The 20,841-nt window shown below is 38.2% G+C and overlaps 1 protein-coding gene across 1 annotated transcript in view; it reads right to left on the bottom strand.

The window, feature by feature from the left end:
- The window catches only part of DMGDH (dimethylglycine dehydrogenase), a 47,185-nt gene that overhangs the window by 22,362 nt on the left and 3,982 nt on the right, over nt 1-20,841 (bottom strand). Inside the window, exons 3-7 of the mRNA XM_072859685.1 lie at nt 15,623-15,721; nt 14,138-14,302; nt 13,484-13,688; nt 7,033-7,281; nt 5,631-5,829 (exon numbers count right to left, since the gene is read on the bottom strand). Of these exons, the coding sequence (XP_072715786.1) occupies nt 5,631-5,829; nt 7,033-7,281; nt 13,484-13,688; nt 14,138-14,302; nt 15,623-15,721 (917 nt within the window). The remainder of the gene's footprint in view (nt 1-5,630; nt 5,830-7,032; nt 7,282-13,483; nt 13,689-14,137; nt 14,303-15,622; nt 15,722-20,841) is intronic.

Raw genomic sequence — 20,841 nt, 5'->3', positions numbered from 1 at the left:
CTAAGTTTTTCCCTCTTGGGTTTGTTTGGGGTTTTGGGGGGTTTTTTTGGTTTTGGTTTTTTTTTTGGTTTGTTCTATTTTGTCTTGTTTTCCAAGATTGCATGCTTTATTGACAGATATTTCTACTGGGCCACTGTCAGCAGCAAAACTCCACTGATAATGTACATCACTTGCGATGCTTGAGATTACAGCAAGCTCGCTCTTTCTCTAAAGTTCAGAACTTAACAATCTTTTCCAGGGACATTAGAACTCTTCAACAATTAATACTAAAGAAAGTTCTCAAACTTCTGATATCCACTAAATACACTTTCTAGTCATAGAATACCTCTTCTTTTTCAATCAGATTTGATTAAACCAGACCCAGATTTGAAAACCAGACTGAGACATTCTAGCAGCTACAGTGAATATTTACCTTATAGTGATAAAAGCAACAGAAGCAGAAGTCAGGAGACACTACTGAGACAGCTTTAAAGAATCAGGGAATGTAGAGGAACTGCAGATAAAACTAGACTTGTTTACAGTGGTGACAGAGTTGAAAGCCACTTTTTCTCACCTGATTTACCTTCTCTGTTCTCCACTACAACTACAAAAAGAACTGGTTCCAGAAAGCTTATGCTAACAAAATAAACACATAGAAAATTTCTGCTACCAGTCTGTCACAAAAACCTGTCCTGTTTCTACATAATGAGTGTGTGAAGGATCAGACTATAGAGGAGATCTCTTGTTAGAAACCTGCATTAAAGGAACCACAGCAAAGGTAGACACTCAAAAGTTATGAAGTGATAGATGTAAGGTTTCCTTACTTAAACATTTTTTATATGATTCTAACTTTCAAATTGCTTGACTTCTTGACATCCATAGGGAAAAAGCTGTGTGTGAAATATGCTCCTGCAAGGTACTCGAAGTGGACAACTGGGGACTGGAGACAAGGATCTTCGTTGTGCTGCAATATGTGTATGTTGCTACTCAGTCTACATATGACCAAACAGTGCTATGTAATGCTGAATTACAGGCACCTCAGATTCGACACCAAAACATTTAATGACAAATAATTATTAATACCGAATGATTTAAAACTTTTTATTTTAATATCTCTGTGAATTAATTTGCCACGTCTAAAAACAAAAGTGTCAAAATAGCCTCCTGTCTAGGGAAGATGTGAAAATAAATTCTTAGTTATTTGTGAAATGCTTCAATGAGCACAACAGAAAAATCCTTGAAGAAATAGTAAGTCTGTCCAAAACCAAGTTTAGATTAGCATGTACCAATTAAATCACAGACACTCACACTGAATAGTGAAGCTAAAACAAAACTGAATTGCTGTTCATCAACTCTGGATTCTGAATTCTATGCCTTCAATTAAATAGGCAAGGCTCTTGTGGACAAAAAAGGATGTAATCATTTAATTCTAATGCATATGCATAAGAAGAATGAATTCAGATTACACAGACAACTTAGTTCTGGCTCTTCCTAACTGTAGAATGCCTGACTTCATAATATGCATGAGATTACTTTGATATAGTGGGGTTTTATCTGTAATTTATTTATTTATTTAAATGAAATAGAAATATCAAACAGTTGAGTACCTGAAGTAATTCTGCCAAACACATTCCTTTAGGCTGTTCAGCATAAATACTCAGATTCTCAGCACAAGGTTGTGTCACCACAGTTGATGCAGTAAAGATGAGCGCCTGTAAACTGCCACTCCGCAAGTACTACAGAAGAGCTAGCCATTGCTGGAGTAATTTAATTAGGCAACTCTTAGTTATTCATGGGTATAAGTTTTGTGACCATGGCTACAACGCTTTCAAGAATGGCTCCAGAAGTTTTAGACAGCTTAAGTCTCCCTGCACCATTCACTGCAGCCAAAAGCACAGGGGAACATGGCACAGGGACCACTGCATGACTGTGGGTGGCAACAGACCAAATACAATGAAGTTTTTTAGCTTCAGCTGACGACTGCTGAGCTGATGGCAGGGTAACCCTGGGGGCAAGACAGCCCTGCGATGTGGAGTTGCTACTACAGGTACAGCACTGCCTGTGGGCTGACTGGTCATAGAGTCATAGAATGGTTTGGGTTGGAAGGGACCTTTAAAGGTCATCTAGTCCAACCCCCCTGCAACAAGCAGGGACATCTTCAACTGGATCAGGTTGCTCAGAGCCCCGTCCAACCTGGCCTTGAATGTTTCCAGGGATGGGGCATCTACCACCTCTCTGGGAAACCTGTTCCAGTGTTTCACCACCCTCATTGTAAAAAATTTCTTCCTTATATCTGGTCTGAATCTACCGTCTTGTAGTTTAAAACCATTAGCCCTTGTCCTATTGCTACAGGCACTACTAAAAAGTTTGTCCCTGTCTTTGTTATAAGCCCCCTTTACGTACTGAAAGGCCGCAATAAGGTCTCCCCACAGCCTTCTCTTCTCCAGGCTGAACAACTGCAACTCTCTCAGCCTGTCCTCATAGGAGAGGTGTTCCAGCCCCCTGATCATTTTTGTGGCCCCCCTCTGGACCCGCTCCAACAGGTCCATGTCTTTCCTGTGCTGAGGGCTCCAGAGCTGGATGCAGGACTCCAGGTGGGGTCTCACCAGAGCAGAGTAGAGGGGCAGAATCACCTCCCTGGACCTGCTGGCTATATTTCTTTTGATGCAGCCCAGGATACGGTTGGCCTTCTGGGCTGTGAGCGGACATCGCCGGCTCATGTCCAGCTTTTCATCCACCAGTACCCCCAAGTCCTTCTCCGCAGGGCTGCTCTCAATCCCTTCATCCCCCAGCCTGTATTGATACTGGGGTTGCCCTGACCCAGGTGCAGGACCTTGCACTTGGCCTTGCTGAACCCCATGAGGTTCGCATGGGCCCGCTTCTTGAGCTTGTCCAGGTCCCTCTGGATGGTATCCCATCCCTCAGGCATGTCAACCACACCACTCAGCTTGGTGTCATCTGCAAATTTGCTGAGGGTGCACTTGATCCCACTGTCCATGTCATTGATGAAGATATTAAACAGTACTGGTCCCAATACAGACCCCGGAGGGACACCACTCATCACTGATCTCCATCTGGACATTGAGCCATTGACCACTATCCTCTGGATGGTCTCTGCTCTCTGCAGAGCTTTGCAGCACTGACTCTGTGTAATCAGTTGATTTTGGTGCTCCTAGCTGGGCCTACATTATCAGAGATTTTAAATTATGCAGGGTGCCCAAATCCCTCATTACCTCAGATAATGGGGAGCTGATTGTATTAATATACCACCGCAGTTCTGCTACACAAGAATGAAACACATGCTTGCGGGGATGGGATGTTACAAGCAGCTGTAAAGAGTGGTACAGTTTAAGAATCTCAGTCTTCATATGAGGATTTAGAGAAAATTTACTTAATGAACACAAACTGCCCTTCTCTGTTTTTCTTCTCTCCTTCAGTCCCTGCCAGATTATCTTTTGCATTGTCCCTCTCCTATTCTTGTGTCTTACTTGTTTATGAGTCCTTGCTTCTCACCGATTTTCAACTCATTCCACTCCTTTTTCCTAGGAAATCTGAGTCCTTGCACACCATGGTCCCTTTTCTAGTGTCTTTGTCCCAGGTTTAGCCATTTTTCTATCTCATTTCTGCAGGAAAACTCCTGTTCAGTCTCTGGCTGTGGAACACTACTGTAGATAGAATGCAGGAATCTTAGTGCAAGATTTAGTGAGTCTCTATTAAGTGTTTATGAGCTGTAACATTTATAAAGGCTTGTGAATGGGCCTCATGAATAGATTTTGTGAAGAACGGCAGAAAGGCGTACCTTTAGGAGAAAGGTCACTTCTGCCAAATGTGAAGTTCATTCTCAGAAAATGGGGAAATTAGAACTTTTCAAAAGAAAGACCCCAAAAACCTTAACACAGCAAAACAACATACCTTCCAAAAATCTTGTTCTTTGGAATGGTTACACTGCTTTGACTTAAATTTTTCTGAATAAAATTCTAGCCTATTCTTGTTAACATTTTCAAAGCTATAAGTAATTGAAAACAGTCTTAAATGGGAAGTGTTGAGCAACCTTAATAATAAGCAGTGCTACAAGCCCTGCTAACTATACTTATTAACTTCTTTGCACATTAAAACGCCTAGCAAGCTGCTAATTTTAGATAATAAAAATCCTCTAAACTAACAGCACTAAGTCCTCTGTCACAATGTCCCTGCTAGTTGACTATGAGATAAGGATTTGCTAATGCACACAAAAAATTACAACACTGGTAGAAACACTGCAGTGACCCAGAAGCATAGAACAGAGAGTCAAAAGTCCTTGAAAAGCAGACAAAGCAACCCAATGACAGCAACATAATTGCGACCTGTCTCTCAACATTTAGAGATTAACCAAATTCCTGAAGTAAGTTGTTTAAAGAACATATAACACTGGTCTTCAGTTATTCCTATATGGAACTTTGATTCTGCTCCCATTGACACCAATGAAGGAAAACAGGCTCCAAAATCTGGCAGCACAGTAATGAACTTAAACAGTCTTTTTGGTGACCAAGGACTAGGCAAACCACTTTTGTAACTATAAGTTCTGCAAATGTTACTAAAAGATAACAATATTTTTTTTTTAATCCAAACAGCAAAGGTGAATACCTTTCACAATGAATCATTGCAAAATTACCAAACCTTTTTATTTTGAGGGCCTTGGAAAGCACGTTAGTGGTACTGCCTTATCTTATGATCTGAGGGTTTGTTTGGTTTGGACTGAAAGAAAACTGGAAAAAGCTAAGCTGGATTTTGAACAGCAAGTTAGGCAATTGGAAAAACAATGTAAACAGAACGTGTTCAATAACATGTGCCTGGAATTGTATTCAGTTCATTCTATCCATCTTGAATCAATGGTCAAACTAAGACAATGAAAGAGAAGTCAGTAAGAGTTTTACCACTGACTTCAGTGGGGCCAGAGTATATAAGATGCAAGTCACATTCAAAGAAAATATTGTAATGGGCAGAAGAGAATAAATAACACTAGTAAAACACCCATTGCTGTTGTCACACTGCCCTCGTTTGCTTTCCTCCAACATCCAGCAACATCATTTCTCAGTTCAACCTTCAACAACGAGAACCATTACTGTGTTTGTATCCCTAGAGCAGTCACCCACCCAGTATGCTGGCAGTGCCTTCTGCTTAGTATGCTTTCCACTCTTCACCTGAAAGTTACTACCTCATATTAGAGGTTCTCCCTGTACCAGTCATTCTTGCCACAACTACAGTGACACCAGTTTCTGCATATGCCAAACAACTGTTGAACACAGTGTAATTCAAAGCAATACATAAAATGAACTGGAAAGTTTATTGTAAAGCCCAGCACTTTTATGACTTTTAACTTGCTGCACAGACAGTACCAAGTACTACCCATTTCTTGCTGCTTCATGAAGTCTCACAGATATTGGCCTCCAGAATAAAAGGAGGAAACAAATTGAAAAAATAGTGAGAGTTATGAAGAAGAAGTAAGAGAGAGCTTGTATTACATAGGTAGTGGTAATTAAGACTATTTCCAATTACATTTTACATAAAATATGTGCAAAACAACCCCCAAACCCATAAAAATTTGCAAAGCTTGAGCTGACTGCCATTTTAGCAATATGACAGGCAAAAGTTGTCATGAAGAATTTACTCACCCGAAACCAATAGCTACCCAGTAATTTATGACACCCTGATGTGGTCCCACCATAGGAAGAATGTCTGGAGAATAGGTGATAGGACCAGCAATTGTGTTTACGATGTCTGCAGTTTTCAGAACTGGGACCATTTCCATAGCAGCCTCAATATGCTCCATTATTCTGTCTAAATCAGACTCAAAAAGTTCTTTTCCAAAACCTGTACAAATATTTGACTCTTATTATATACTTAATTATGCTGAAAATACTTACATTTTAAATACAGTTATGCAATCTACATATAGAAAAGTTATATGGAATTCATCAGTGGGTATGTTCAAGCCTTTGCCATCCTACATGAGAAAAATAGCGTGCATGAATCCCTAGTTACCTGCAGGATCAAGTTTATTGTCTCTGCAGTTACACTGTCCTTTATACATATTTGTTTAACCCTGAGGTCACACAAATTCAACAATGAAGTAGAAAGGAAGTGGAGAAACACAGAAACTTCCTTCTTTGTTAATAAGACCTACTTATTTTTCTCAATACGCCAGCAATTTGGGGAGGGGAAGAAAGATATTGCCTGTGTCAGCTTATGATTTCCATGGCATTTAGTGAATTCCTGGATATATTTCAGCCTTCAGTCTGGGCTCTAAGCATTATTGAACATCACTCTGTAGAGGGACTTGACACTACTGGAGACAATAAATTCAAGAAGCTGTGACAGTGCAATCCAAAGCCCAACAATGCTCTTCCTTAGGAAACACGTTGTGTTTTTTTAAAACAGTAACACTATTGACTTAATATAACTTTCTTTCTAGAAGTGAATGTAAAGCTGGAGCCTAGATATAACACGGTAATTTTGATTTTTTTTTTAATAAGCAGCAGTATGACATTGTTGGGATTTTTTGTACAAAAATTCTATACAAATCTACAGCTCTCCTGCACTTATATCTGAACACAGCATTTTGTCTAAGATACTCGTTTGCTGTACCTGTGTTCCTATTTGACAACCACGTTATCTCTGTGGGAACAGCAAAAATCGAAAGCTCCTGTCAGTATGCTGGAGAGAACTGTAAGCTTAGAAAAATCCCTATTCAGTTGCAAAAGGCTACATAACACAGATTTGGTGACTGCATCTAATCACAACACACAGGCACCTGTTCAAAGAGGAGGGTAAGACTATGTTGTAGACATATATTTGTGCCTATTTCAAGTAGGCTTTTTTTATGTTACATTTTTATTTCTATTCACTCTTATCATTAGAATTCTATTCTTTGGAAAAAAGTTTCTGCATTACAATCACACATTGCAAATATTTTCTATTTTCCATTACATAAGGCAGCATGGCAGGCTGGGATTTATACACATTAAAACGTGTGCTAGTGCTTATCAAGTTTAAAGATTTAATGTCGTTAATTACCTGGTGGGACTCCATTTGTTACCCATGAGTCCTGCAGCTTCATCTTCTCCTCACTTTCATATGGACCAAATAAAAGACCATCCCTTTCTTGCCTTAGATAATATGATCCTTCTAAATCACGAATCACAGGCAATTCTGTTTTTAGGGCTTTCACTTCAGGGATAGTTGATGTCACAACATACTGATGATGAACGGGTATAAGAGGGTGCTGCAGGCCAATCATCTTGCCTATTTCACGGGCCCAGAAGCCTAGAGAAGACAAAAAACAAAACAGAAATATTCAAAGACTAATTTCAATGAGTGGAAAATAACAGTGAAACATTCGCAGAAAGCACTGCGCTTTATGGAATGTGACAAAGAAATTTTTTCCATACTTTTAATTTTCAAATTATTTTTCATATTATCCAGCACAATTTTCCCTCTATAATTCCATGTTCTTGTTCCTAACTATACTACCACATATTATTCTAGTATACAGATACTAAAAAAATACCATTGGAAAAATATAAATTAGGATTCTAAAAGTTCAGAAAATAATTTAATTAACAGTCCCACAACCGCCATAGTTTATTTCAGTAAAGTAGGTCTGCAATGCAGTCCTAGCAAAGTTTGGGCTCTGCACCATGGCTCACATCTGCTGTGAGGTTGGAACATACAGACGCGGGAATCAGAAAGATATAATTGACTGGGATGGCAGTTGCTCTAAGAAGCTTGGAATATCCTTCAGCCTGACTCTTTGGATCAAGGAGTGGAGGTCTCAGAAGTGGGAATGAAGGAGGAAAATCCAATGAAGCAGGAGTTCTAGGGAAGTCTAGGAGTGAGGGTTGGGGGAAAGCAAAATGGAAGAGGAGGAAGAGGTAGCAGGGCCTTCCAAATAAAAGGCTATGTGCTGTATGGCACCCAGGAAAAGAAGGCAGGTCAGCCTGGTTCCTGTGTAACCAGCTGACTCCAAACTGTTTATGAAAAACTACTTCCAGCAAACTTTGCTACCTAACACAGCTCCCCCTTCTCCTGGGACTTACACTCATGATGCCCAGCTTAACATACAACTTTTCTTCCTTTTTGCTGCTTACTTGTCTTACACAGATGCTCCTACATCTCTCTTCAATTCCATGCTCTCCAAGATCTGGTAAAAATTTAGCTCTCAGGGCCGTGAGGGCACTAACAGTCATTAATGATCCTGAGCAGCCTCACCTGGGACTTCCACCCACAGCCCTGCCCATGGGCCCAGGAGCCGCATTTCAGGTCAGCTCAGGGCCTCCAGAACCTGTCTGAGCTGGATTGATTGTAGGTGTGCCTGTTTACAGCTCTGTCACAACCATGCCCGTGCCTGGCCATGGACCTGATTGATCCAGACCCTGATCCGTGGACTACTTCCCAGCTCGACCTCAGCCTAGTCTCGTCTGTGGTCCTGCCTGTTGATCACAGGGCAGTATCTGACCCTGGTTACCATCACCAGACCTGTTCCTGACTTGTGGATTGACTTCTGGGCTTGGCCTCAGTCTGGCTTCATCAGTATGGATCTGCCTGTGCCTCATCCCCACAAACTTGTCTGGAGATCTGGACTGTGGGCTGACCCCAGCTGCTGGTCCTGGGCCTGCCCTGCTCCCTCCATTGTGCTCTGTAGGATGGAGCCCTTGCTGGCTCGGCCCCTGCCCTGCCAGCCTTGTTACCACGCTTGGCTCCTTGTCCTGCGGGGAGCAGCCAGCCCGCACTGCTTGCTGACATTAACTTGGGAATACATCCTCTCATCTCTGGCGTGGCCTAAAGCCAGGGCAATTAGGAAAGCTGAGTTGGGTTGTGCTGGCCTTGTGCCATTCCCCCATGCCAGGAGGGCTGTCAATCTCTTATTTAATAATACAAACCAGCCTCAGGGTCTAACACCCAAAGTTTTTAAAAATGCAAAGTTTCTGAGGAAAATGTTTTCTGTGGTGACTCACTTGACAATTGCTAACAGCCAGGTAAAGCAAGGGAGCAGGAAATCCAGGATCCTGATAGAGGGATCTGGTGAATTAAAAGCTCCTACCCAGTAAATACTAAAAACCAGTATCTGTTGTTCTGCATTTATCATACGTAAGAGTTTTGCTTGTTAATGGCATCCTCACTGCTTGGAGGAGACTCACTGACAGAACACTTAAGTCAGTTAAATAAGCTCAGGGAAGACCATGCCATAGTCATACAGTGATTCAAAACATCCTTTAAGGCTACTGAAACCTTATTTGTGCTCCCTTATACAAAAAACAACCAAAGAAATTCTAATAAATTTGAATTTCTAGAACATCTGCAAGGGTTTCCTCCATTATACATGACAAATACAAATGTGGATTTAAGTAGAGACTAACAATCTTTAGGGAATTTCTTTTGATTTGGGCATTTCCATGTCACCTACAAAGAAAACTATTTTAAGGTAAGGTCAGCTAATGATCCATAAAGGAGAAGGAAAGGTGAAGAAGCAGAAAATTCCATCTCTAGTATCATGCACTGTTTTCCTGCCAAAATTCCTTGGACTTAAAGAGACTTGGAAAAGAAATAATGCTCTGGGAATGTGCTTCTAATAAATTCCCTATTTTGCTTACTCATTAAAACAGAATGAGTGGAAAATATAGAAAGCAAGCATATTCAAGCTCCTCAAAGAAAATAAAAATGGTAGACTTAATTTTAGGTCTTTGAAACGTAACTTTGTTTCTTTCAAAACAATATTAAATTTCTTAGCCATTAAGTTTGCAGAAGTACATTACAAACACAGCTGATTTTAAATTGCTTTTGAATTAAAGGCAAATAGTTTAGGTTTGCTCAAAATAAAATTTTAAATATTGTACTTCTAAAAAAAATAACACATGATAAATGCTTATTTAATTGCTTAGAATAACAACAACTGAAATTTACTAAAAGAAACATATTACAGTTTCTTTGTTTAAAGTTTTTGAACCACGTGCAAAAGCTATTACAAACACAAAAATGGCAAAAGGAAGAATATGTTCTCTGAAACAAAATTCCAGTTGGAAGCAGATGTCAAGTCCTACCACATATAGTAGACATAATTAAGGCATAAATTATATCTCTAGGACTTTTGTAAAGATTAAATTGTAGAGATTGCAAACATCTGATGCTGAAATATTTAGTGGTGGTAGTACTTTCCGTATCTGTTGAACTATGTAATCTGACTATCTCTTGTTTTTAAAAAAGATAAAATCTTCCATCACTACATATGTATAAATGGTTGTATATACAGTGTGTACATGTCTGCAAATGTGTGCTTATATACACACACACATACTGTATATATAACTAAATTCACTATTTTTGCCGACTTTAATCAAACATGCCATTATAAATAGGCTGCAAATTACTTCAGCAGGCTCAATACCAGTTAGTTCATGTCAGGGATTATTTATTAGGCATCTGCTTTCTTCCAAAATGGAAATCTCACATAAGGAACAGCTAAAGATTGGTTGAAACTAGTTTGTTCCAGTTCCACAGCAGATGTCAGTTGGAGGATGAGGGGGGAGAGAGAATGTAGAGAGCCTTCTGATACATTTTTCTCTGCTCCTGTTGCAACATGAGCCTAAAGTATGAGCTCTGAATTATACCATTCATGATCTGTAGTGGAATGAGGCAAGGCTGAGAAGAATGAATGTTAGCTGAGAGAACATTTTTAAGAGATACGTGTTATACAGTATTGATTTCACATCCTTAGCCAGAATGTTAAGCTATGTGTGCTTCAATTGCTCATTTTGGCTGAATAGTGAGGTATAAAAGAGAATTAACTAAATATATTGTTGGTTTAATAACTTATTAAATAAAAAAAAAGACTACGAAAATTTCACAAGGGCTCATTCTAATTTTTGCAAATAAACTTTGAAAAGCATTTACTAGAAAACTCTGCCTAATGTCAACTTGATACATAAGCCAAAGAAAGATAACTACACTACAAAAATATAAGGAAATTACTACATCTGTGATACTTCATCCATATGATGCAGAGCCAATGGTTAGGAATAATGAGTGCCTAGAAGTTTGTGGCCTAAATAAGAAGTCTGATTGCCAAAAGAGCTGCTTTTCCATCCCATAATCTTGGATCATTCCCAGACCAATATATCCATACTGTGTAACAAATGACATAAGGATCCTATTAGTAAGAGAGCTTGTGATTTTTTAACTGAATGCTGTCCCCTAATTCATGCCTGAAAGCCATGAACTGACAGTCCAAAGGCAATCAAATATTGATGCCTCTCATCTTTTAAGTGCTTGACTTTGTGGTCTAAATAAAATTCTTCTAATTTGGTTTCCCTGTTTCTGTGGTTCCTTGCTTTCTAAAAAGCATATGAACTCTTCTAGTCCTCTTTCTCTCCAAAATGTCATTATGGGGCACTGTATGGACATCATGACAGTTCATGAGCATGCTTAGAACCCCAAGGTGAACTTTTTCAGATCCCTGCTATTTTAGCTAGACTTATAGCAATAGCAGGTGATCACCTATGTATGGGAAGCATATGATGAGAAAGCATACTTTTCAATGGGTCGCCCAGTTAGTCTTTACTGAAAGCCTGGAATGATCTAACATAGGGCTGTCTACATCCCAGACACCGAAAGAAAGATCACTCAGTAAAGCTCATCCTCTCAGAGTTCAGCCCTTTTATCCCATTCCCTCCAAATTTCTCTCTGTCCCAATCTTCTCTCTTCCCCATCCCTGCTTGTCCTGTACCTGCTCTTCTTTTCTGCTCAGTCTCATACTCCACTCTTCTTACTCCAGTCCTTACATCCTTCTTCAGCTATTTTGTCTCTGTGTGCAAGTCAATCTCCCTTGTTTGTCATATCCTGTCCCACCTGCCTTCTCTTCCTTCCAATCTACTCCCATCTACGTCTCCTGTGCTACTCCACCAGTCTTTCATGCTCAGACAGCTCAGGTAGCCTCAATTTTCCAGTCTTAGTTTCACACACAACCAGTCCTCAAGTATCCTTCCTAATGGTTTTGTCCAAAAAGCTCCAGCTCCAGTTCCCTTAATGAAACATGTCAGATCCCTTTCCACTATCCCTCTCTATGGTGTCATCCTCACTGTTGCCATCCCCACAATCCTTCTCCATTTGAGCTTCCGTATTCAGTAAGTCCTCTAGCACATAAGTGTTCTACTTGCTGCCAGTGTTCCCAACCACCTCCAGGAACATTTCCCAAGCATTTCACTCTCCCAGTCTATTCCCCGTCCAGTACAACTCAGTCATAATTCCAATTGTCAGCCATGGTTATTCTACCCACCAACAAGAAGAGTCCCTGTCTCACTCAACTTCTTCATTTTACCTGCCTTGCACTAGGAATAGATGCTTTTTTCTTTTCCACTGCACAGATGTAAAAAGAAATTATAAAGGCATATCCTTGCTCTCAGTTCACTTGTCCCATCTGAGCAAGAAGAGAAAGTCCTCTTGAGCAATCACAGCTTTTTACTGAAGTCTGATTATTCACTGAGATGGGATGTATGAAAGACTTATGCCCTAAAAATGTAGATGTGATTCTGTTTGAAACAGACAGAGTCTGCAAAAATTTCATCCAAATGGTAAATATTCAGTATGTTTTCAAACAATTGAAAACAGAAAGTCTCCCACTAGGAAGCAGAAGGCACACTTCACGCAGGAGGTGCCAACAGTTTCAGCGATAATATATTTTTCTATAACTTGTATAAAGCAGCATAAAAATAAGTGAAGTTTAGATTTAATACAGGTTTTTAGACCCGTCAACTTGTTTAGGAAAACAAACACAAATCCAAAGGACTCTTGCCCAAAAACTCTTTGAAGCAGAAACACCAGTTTGTCTTCTTTAACACAATGAAGATTAAAAATTGCATATGTAAATACAAGCTCCTTTGAGTTAGGAAATTTTTATTACATAAAAAAATGTATTGTTAAGCCAAGTGCATGTTTAAAATACTACTCAAAGGGCAACAAAAATCTTATGTTTCAAGGATATGTGGATAGAGTTAAATCTTAGAGAGATAATACTGGAATAAGCAGAGTTATCTTACTTGCCGCAAATCTTCAGTCTCTTTGAAAAAACAGTGAAGATATTTCTACTTCATTTGTACATCCCTTTTCCCTTCCTAAGTGGTTCCCATAAGATTTTAGAGGACAACATGCATAGACAGTAGCCTGTCTCTTCTACACAACTTACTGTAGACCAGTAAAGGTCTCTTCTGCTACTAAAATCTAACAAGACAGTCTGACTAGTAACTGCTGGAGACAAACCAGAAGGAAATATTATTAATGCCTAGTCAAGGATGATTAACATAAAAGCTAAATTTTCACAATACTGTAAAGTAATATGCACAAAGTATGTTTTACCACAAACCAAGTGAATAGTCAAAAAGATGTATTACTTTTTCCTGTAATCCACACAATTCAGTACAGGTGCTCCATGTCAGCTAGTTTGTAAATCTGAGGAGTATACAAATGCTTACGTTACCTGCAGTATTCACAACTCTCTTTGCTCGAATTATTCCAAGTGGAGTTTCAACTTCCCATGTTCCATCTGATCGGGAATTCAGATTAGTCACTTCGATGGGGTAATTTAATTGGGCACCATATTTTCTGGCTCCTGCAGCCAAGGCCATGGTGAGAGAATAGGGATCAATATGACCATCTCCAGGGTTATACAGGCCAGCTAAAACCTAAGTGGAGGTAAAATCCCACAAAATGAAAGAAATTTAAATTTATCAAAATTAACTATTTTTTTTAAAAAACATTTTCTTTCTTGAATGCAGTAAACCTTAAGGAGTAAAATAAAAACTAATTTTCAAAACATATAATAATATCAGGCCTTCAGTTAACCAATTTAACAATGGTGTAAGGAATTAAAATTGCTCAGTTGTCCCATGTGATCAAAGGCGCAATGCTTTAATATTATGATATTATATATATTATAATTAATAGTATGCATACTGGCCTACAGTATGCACTAAAATGCACGAGTCTGATTTTAGTTTATAGTGTAACTTTTTTTCACTGAAAAACAAGAATTTATTGTCCAGTTTGTATAAACAGACCTTCTGTCTACATATCTGATAAACCAATATTTAATTGCAATGGAAGTTATTTTTCATAAAATTAGGTTCTTTACCATATCCAAGTTCAATAAGGGGAATAGCTCTTGTACTTTCTCAGGTGTGATTAGGTACTGCTCTGTTGGGTGCCAACCAGCACGAGTCATTTGGTATTTGAATTCATCCACCCTAGTGGGGGTTGAAGCAATTCTGATGCTGCCAGGCTGATGAAACCCCACAGCCTAAAACAAAGAGCAAAAGTGAATTACTGAAAGAACCTTTACTTATGTCCATAAATGCATGTTCTTATGCTATGGGAAGTCTACAGGAATTTTGCCACTAACATCACTGAAAAGAGACTCAAATAAGTTAGGTGCCCCTAAATGAACCGGACTCAGATGTAAACTCCTAGAGAAAATAAAATTTTTAAAAAGTTATCAAATTAACTTACTAGGTTAATATATACTATCTTCAAAACAGTTGTAAAAAGCTTCTATTGAATGTCATGATACTATTACTTTTATTAAGATTTGATAAATATTTGAATTTATGCAGTCATACACTTTCAAAAATAGAATCAGGCACATCTCAAAAATAAATATATAATAGTTTATATTAAAGTCTATCATCTGCAGAATTTTCTGTTGAGGTGCTGCAGAATAAATTTAACTGAGTAAGCATCTTTATTTACACACTTATTTACACATTTATTTACACACATCTTTATTTACACACAGTAATAACTACCGGCCTTTTTTTGTCTTTTTAATAAAGTAGAAATCCTTGTATAGCTGGACACTGAATGCTCATTTTCTGGTATACACTGTTTACTTCACCTTTTCTGTGTTACCTCCGAGGACATTAATATGGCTGAATAAGTCTTTTAGTAGAACTCACAATGATAATCTGCTGTAGTATGTTATCTATCTGAGCAGAGGAATAAAGAAAAAAGCATTTTATTACAATGATCAAGTTTGTAGACTAGTACAGTGAGAATGATGAAATTTCTGCTGCTGTCTGAAGCAAGTATGAGTTTAGTAAGTGAAATCTATATGGCTGAATGATGCCAGATAAAAAAGATGACCCATGTGTTTCTCTGCATACCCATTCCTTAAGTAACTAAATAAAAACACATCTTTGAAAGGGATGGGAAGAATTGCAGCAATCTTCTCAAGTACAGACAGCATCACATCATATGAATTTTTAAGTGGACATGTTTAAAGCAGGAATGTATCATAATCAATCCATTCATTCCAGATCCTTGATGCTATTTTAACTCCTATACCAAGCTAAAGTTGCAGACTCTAAGTCTGCTGAGTTTCTGAGATGTTTGATGAAAACCATTTTCTTAAACTTCAGAGAGATCTGAGAAACCATCTAAAATATTTAGTGACAAAGCACCAGACTACATGCAGGCAGGATAATATCTTTCAATAAAATGGGAGTTTTATGACAGTCATGAACACACACATAATCAACTTGTCAACTACAAACTTTTTTGTAAGACTATTCATATGGTTAACATTGATCTGAATTAATAATTAAAAGGTTAAGGAGATTACCTGTCCAGTCTCTTCTTCCAGCTTTTCATATAGTTTGATGCTGTAAGAATGAATTTTCTTCAAGTTTATTCCAGGATGAAAATAAGTTGTTAAACCAGCCTCAAATAAGAAATAGGAACAATAACATAGAGATATGATTAGAAATGCAGTGTTTTCTTGCCCTCCTTCCGTCATTCAAAAAGAAACTGTTAAGATACTGTAAAGAAAAGCAACACATGGATAGAGCCAACTGCTACAAAAATAAAAATAAAATCCTTTCCCTACGTATGGCATTCTTGTTTTCTGCACATGTGTTTTTCCACCTGTCTTTTTCTCATCAAATTTGTCAACCCATGATACTGTTGCAGTTGTTCTCTCCTATGGTTTCCTTTCTTCCTTAAATTATTCAGTTGTCAGTTTCAAATCTTTTGGAAGAGACACACAACTCCGTTCCTGATCAACTAAATCAACTGATTGTCCTGCTAAATGTCCTGTAGTAGGATCTTTTCCTTCTTGCAAATGGAGATGGGAGAGAAATCAAACCTTCACAAAGACCAAATCTTAACAAAAGTTGTTGCTTTCCTGGTGTGTGAACAGCAGGGTGGTGGAAGTCAATGTTCTTCTATTCTCACCAGTTGTCTCATGTAGCAGTTGAAGAGCATTTGCTGCATTTCAGAAGTAACTTAAGACATTACTATATGCATTTTGCACATCATTTTACTAGGTCTGGCTTGAGAAAGCTGTCAAGCCCTTTTGGGTTCATGCAAAGGTAAAATCAAGAAGTTACTACAGCCTCTTCCACATTTAAGGAAACTGTTCACCTGCCTACAAGAGCCAGCTGCATCAATCTAACGACATTCGTAACTGCAGACATTTAGCACTTAAAAAAAGCAGAGTTAAAGTGTTACTGAAGTTAAGCATATGTCTTTGTGTGTCCTGAATTTGACATCTCACTAAAACTCTTCTTCCAACTGAGACAACAGAAATGCAAAATTACCTTAGGTTTTCAAGCTAAGTAACTACATTGATTTAAATACTTTATATATATTGCTATATATATATTGCTATATATTGCTATACATATATAATATAGTGCATATTTTGCTAACTAAAATAGACCTTACTCATAGATGAAGGTTGCTTCAATTAAGGGAGCTAGACACCAGAGTCCACCTTTGAGTTCACTGTCATTCTGAGAAAAAAACAGCAGGAAATCTAAAGGTGAAAAGTAACACATACAGTAGAGTTTTGATAGTTTCCTTCTAAGTTGCCCAGTATGCACATACATTAACCATTCTTGATTTTAGCTTGTCAGCTCTTTTCTGTGCTGCGTATTTTAAGGCTTTAACTTTTAAAGCTAGCGGAATAACTGTATACATATGAATAACAAAAGCAAGATTTAGTGGTCTTTAAGGATATATTTTAATTCGAACTAATTTAATTATGCTAAGAACCTATTAAACATTACAATTCTCTAGAATTAACATCAACATATATTGCATTAATTAGATCACACAACCTCATTTTTTGAAACCATGGCCTCTTCCGACCCATCTTTCTTGGTGCAGCTTCATATTTAAGACCCAATCTTTTTCTTCAGAAACAATTAGCTTCAAATTGCTCTTAGCAAATAGGTTACACTCAAGATACCATGTCCCTCAAAAAACATAAATCATACTCATTGCCTGAGATGACAGGTACTCAGTATCTTCAGAGCAACAGTATAAGTGCCTGGCATTACTGAATATATGTCTTTACACTACCCATGGTGTTAGAAGTTTTTCCTTTCTTTGTGAGAATTTTATCTCTCTGATATCTTAAAGTTTATATATGATAGCATAGTGTACCACATGAAAGAAAAGCCAAAATAAACCAATGGAAAAATGTGCAAAATCAATCATCTACCAGTATTACATTTTTCAGTTGTGCCTGTATTTTATTCATAAATTTGGCTCTAGTGATCACACAGATCTGTAGGAGAAGAAACATCTATTAAGGGCCACATTAAGCACAAAGCTGGCACATTGAATTCAGGAAGTTCCTGGGCTAGATAAATAGTCTGGAAAAACATTACTTGTCCTTTTCATATTATCTTATCAGATCATCATCATACTGGACACTGCTGGAGACTAGGCATTTGACTAAATGCATTTTTGATCCCATTTGATACATGTGGGTTTACGTTGTTGTGAACATATTTCTTTTAATTACCTCAGACTAAAACTGAGGGCTGTTTCACTGCAGAATTTGTAGTTAAAACTTGCTTGTTTCTTAAAAAAAAAGTCCTAAGGGCCTCTTTTCTGTGTATACAGAATAAAGAAATAAATTAGGCATTGGAATGTTTACATTTCTTTAGCCATTTACAATAACCTATGAGTAATTAATTTACTTGTACCTGCAAATTGTGTCACCTCATATTATTTTTACTCTCTTCTTTTATTTGTGTAAACATTTTCTAGTCTTTTATTTTTCCAAATGTAATACTATATTTTCCAGATGTAGCAAAATTCCATTTTAGTGGTCACTGTTAGTAAAGTGATTTTGAACCAAATGAACCACAAATCACTTGCAAGTTAACTATAAACCCATGTACATTCAAGAGCATTTAACTGCAGGAATTAAATCAAAACTTCTCTCTCCGACATTTTTAAGTGAATAAAAGAATTTTAAACACATTTGTTGGCTTTTGGCTTCAGATAACTAATGTTTCTGATTTCAGGAGTGCAGTTGGGAGACAACTATAACCTGACTGGATTATATAAAAATTAAGATCATAGAATCATAAAATAATGGTAATAAAATAAACAGATTGAATTGGACCTCAGGAGGTCTCTATCCAACCTCATACTCAAAGCAGGGTCAGCTGCAAGATCAGACCAGGTTGCCCAAGATTTTCTCCAGCCTGGTCTTGAAAATCTCCAAGGACAGAGACTGCACTACTTCCCTGGCCAAGTATAGGACTTTGCATTTGTCCTTGTTAAATTTCATGAAGTTCCTGTCCTTCCATCCCTCCAGCCTGCCTAGCTCCCTCAGCATGGCGGCCATGCCCTTGAGTGCATTGACTGCACCCCCTAGTTTGTTGTCAACTGCAAACTTGATGAATATGTACTTTGCCACCTATTCCAGATCATTGATAAAGATATTAAACAGGATGGGTCCCAGGACAGACCTCTGCGACACTCCACTTGTTTCCAGCCTTTGGGTAGAGTATGACCAATTAATCACTACCCTCTGAGCAAAACCATCCAAACAGTCTTTCAACTATCTTGTTGCCTAGCCATACATAACATAACATCTTCAATTGAATACATGAATATTATAGGAGACAGTGTCTAAAGTCTTGCTAAAATGCAGGTAAGTGACATCAGCTGCTCTCCCTTTGTCTACATATTCAGTCATTTTATCATAGAAGGCAATCAGGTTTGGTCAGACATGATTTACACTTGGCAAATCTATGCTGGCTGTTCCCAACCACCTTTTGTCTCCTTCCTGGGCCCAGAAATATGAACGGAGACATGCTCCACGATTTTCCCAAGAACCAAAGTATGGCTAGCTGGCCTTTAGCTCCCTTGCTTGTCCCTTTGGCTTTTTTTAAATATGCATACATATGCCCTTCTCCAAATGTTGGGCACCTCCCCCGATCTCCATAGTCTTTCAAAGGTGATACATTCCCAGCCTTGCAATGCCATTCAGCAGCATTCTTGCATCCAGCCCATATGTGCATGAGTCAAGTTCTCCCAGTAATCCTTGTCTTGATCCTCATCCACTGCTGGTAGTTCCTCTTCTCCTTAACCCTGCTCAGAGCACAGAGCCCTGAGAAACCTCGTCAGTGAAAACTCAGGCAAAGAAGGCATTGAGTACTTCAGCCTTATCAGTGTACGCTGTGACTAAATTACCCACCTCATTCAGCAATGGTCCTGCATTTTCCTTGTTCAGCCTTTTACTACTAATGCAGCAGTAGAAGCTCTTCTTGTTGCCTTCGATGTTCCTTACAAGTCTTAACTCTAGTTGAGCTTTGGCTTTCCTAACACCCCCTGTAAATGCCCAGGCAATTTTTCTAAATTACCCCTTCATAGCATTTTCCTGCTTCTACCTGCTATATACCATGGTTTTGCTCTGGAACTCAGTCATCAGCTCCCTGTCTCGCCCAGCTGGCCTCCCAATATGTGTTTCAGGGCTGACCGTTTTTGTATTTGAAGGAGATTTGCTCTAGCTTTTGCTCTATTTTTATGAAACAGAGATTTTGTTATTATAGGTGAACAGGATCTGGGAAAATAATTTTAAGAATGGCCACTTTGCTATGAGAATTGACACAGCGCTTTTAAGGCATTTTTATAGTTGAAATTTTTCTTTGTTGAAATGTTCATGTATCAGTTTTGTTCTATTCCAATCTGTTTCAGATTTTATACTAACTCCATTTATTAAACTACCATTCTGGAGGAAAATAGCATTAACACTGTTATCACCTATACTTTCTGTTCTTGCAAGTTTCACCAAATTGTAACAAGTTTTTATTTGTCTTGTTCTGTGCTTTATTAACTGTCAGCAGCAAAATTGATCGCATGTTGCAAGAAAAAGTATCACATAACAGAATGATACATTAAACATTTTCTTAGAAAATGCCTTTTAATAAAGTAATAACACAAAAAATTTATTTGCTGAGTTATATATAACTTGTTCAGTCCCTACAGCTTCAGTGAGATTGCAAATGATCTGACCTGCAGAACAGTATAACTTCAAGAGTTCTTAAAGCCTAAGTCCTGACCTAATTTACCACATATAATAATGACTACTTCGTCATGGTTAGATAGGTATAAAAATGAGAAGCATTTGCTCTGTTATTTATATCTTCTTATTACTGATAATATAAATATGTGCACACTTTCTGTGTTGTTTTAATTTAAATAAAATGAAAGTCAGCCCAATTTATGTCAGACCTGAGAAGTGGAAGAAAGTTTTGGCAGCAACACTAGCAGGAATATGATCTATATGAAACATGATCCTGAGCTCTGGCAGGACCTACTGGACTGTGAAAGAGGGAAAATGTGGTATAGTACAGCAACATCTGAACCAGACTTTCAACATTTGGGGCTGCAGGCAATATACTATGTGGCATTTCACATGCTAACTATATGTGTAATTTTCATCTGTATCTAGTATTGTATCACTGTGAGGAAACCACTGATAAATGCACAGTGCATAGTATAACAAAGAACTCACAGTCACAGTTTTGATCTTTC

Source organism: Ciconia boyciana, chromosome 4 (genome assembly GCF_034638445.1).
Source record: "Ciconia boyciana chromosome 4, ASM3463844v1, whole genome shotgun sequence".
NCBI classification, from domain to species: domain Eukaryota; kingdom Metazoa; phylum Chordata; class Aves; order Ciconiiformes; family Ciconiidae; genus Ciconia; species Ciconia boyciana.
This window is presented reverse-complemented; position numbering and strand designations above follow the sequence as displayed.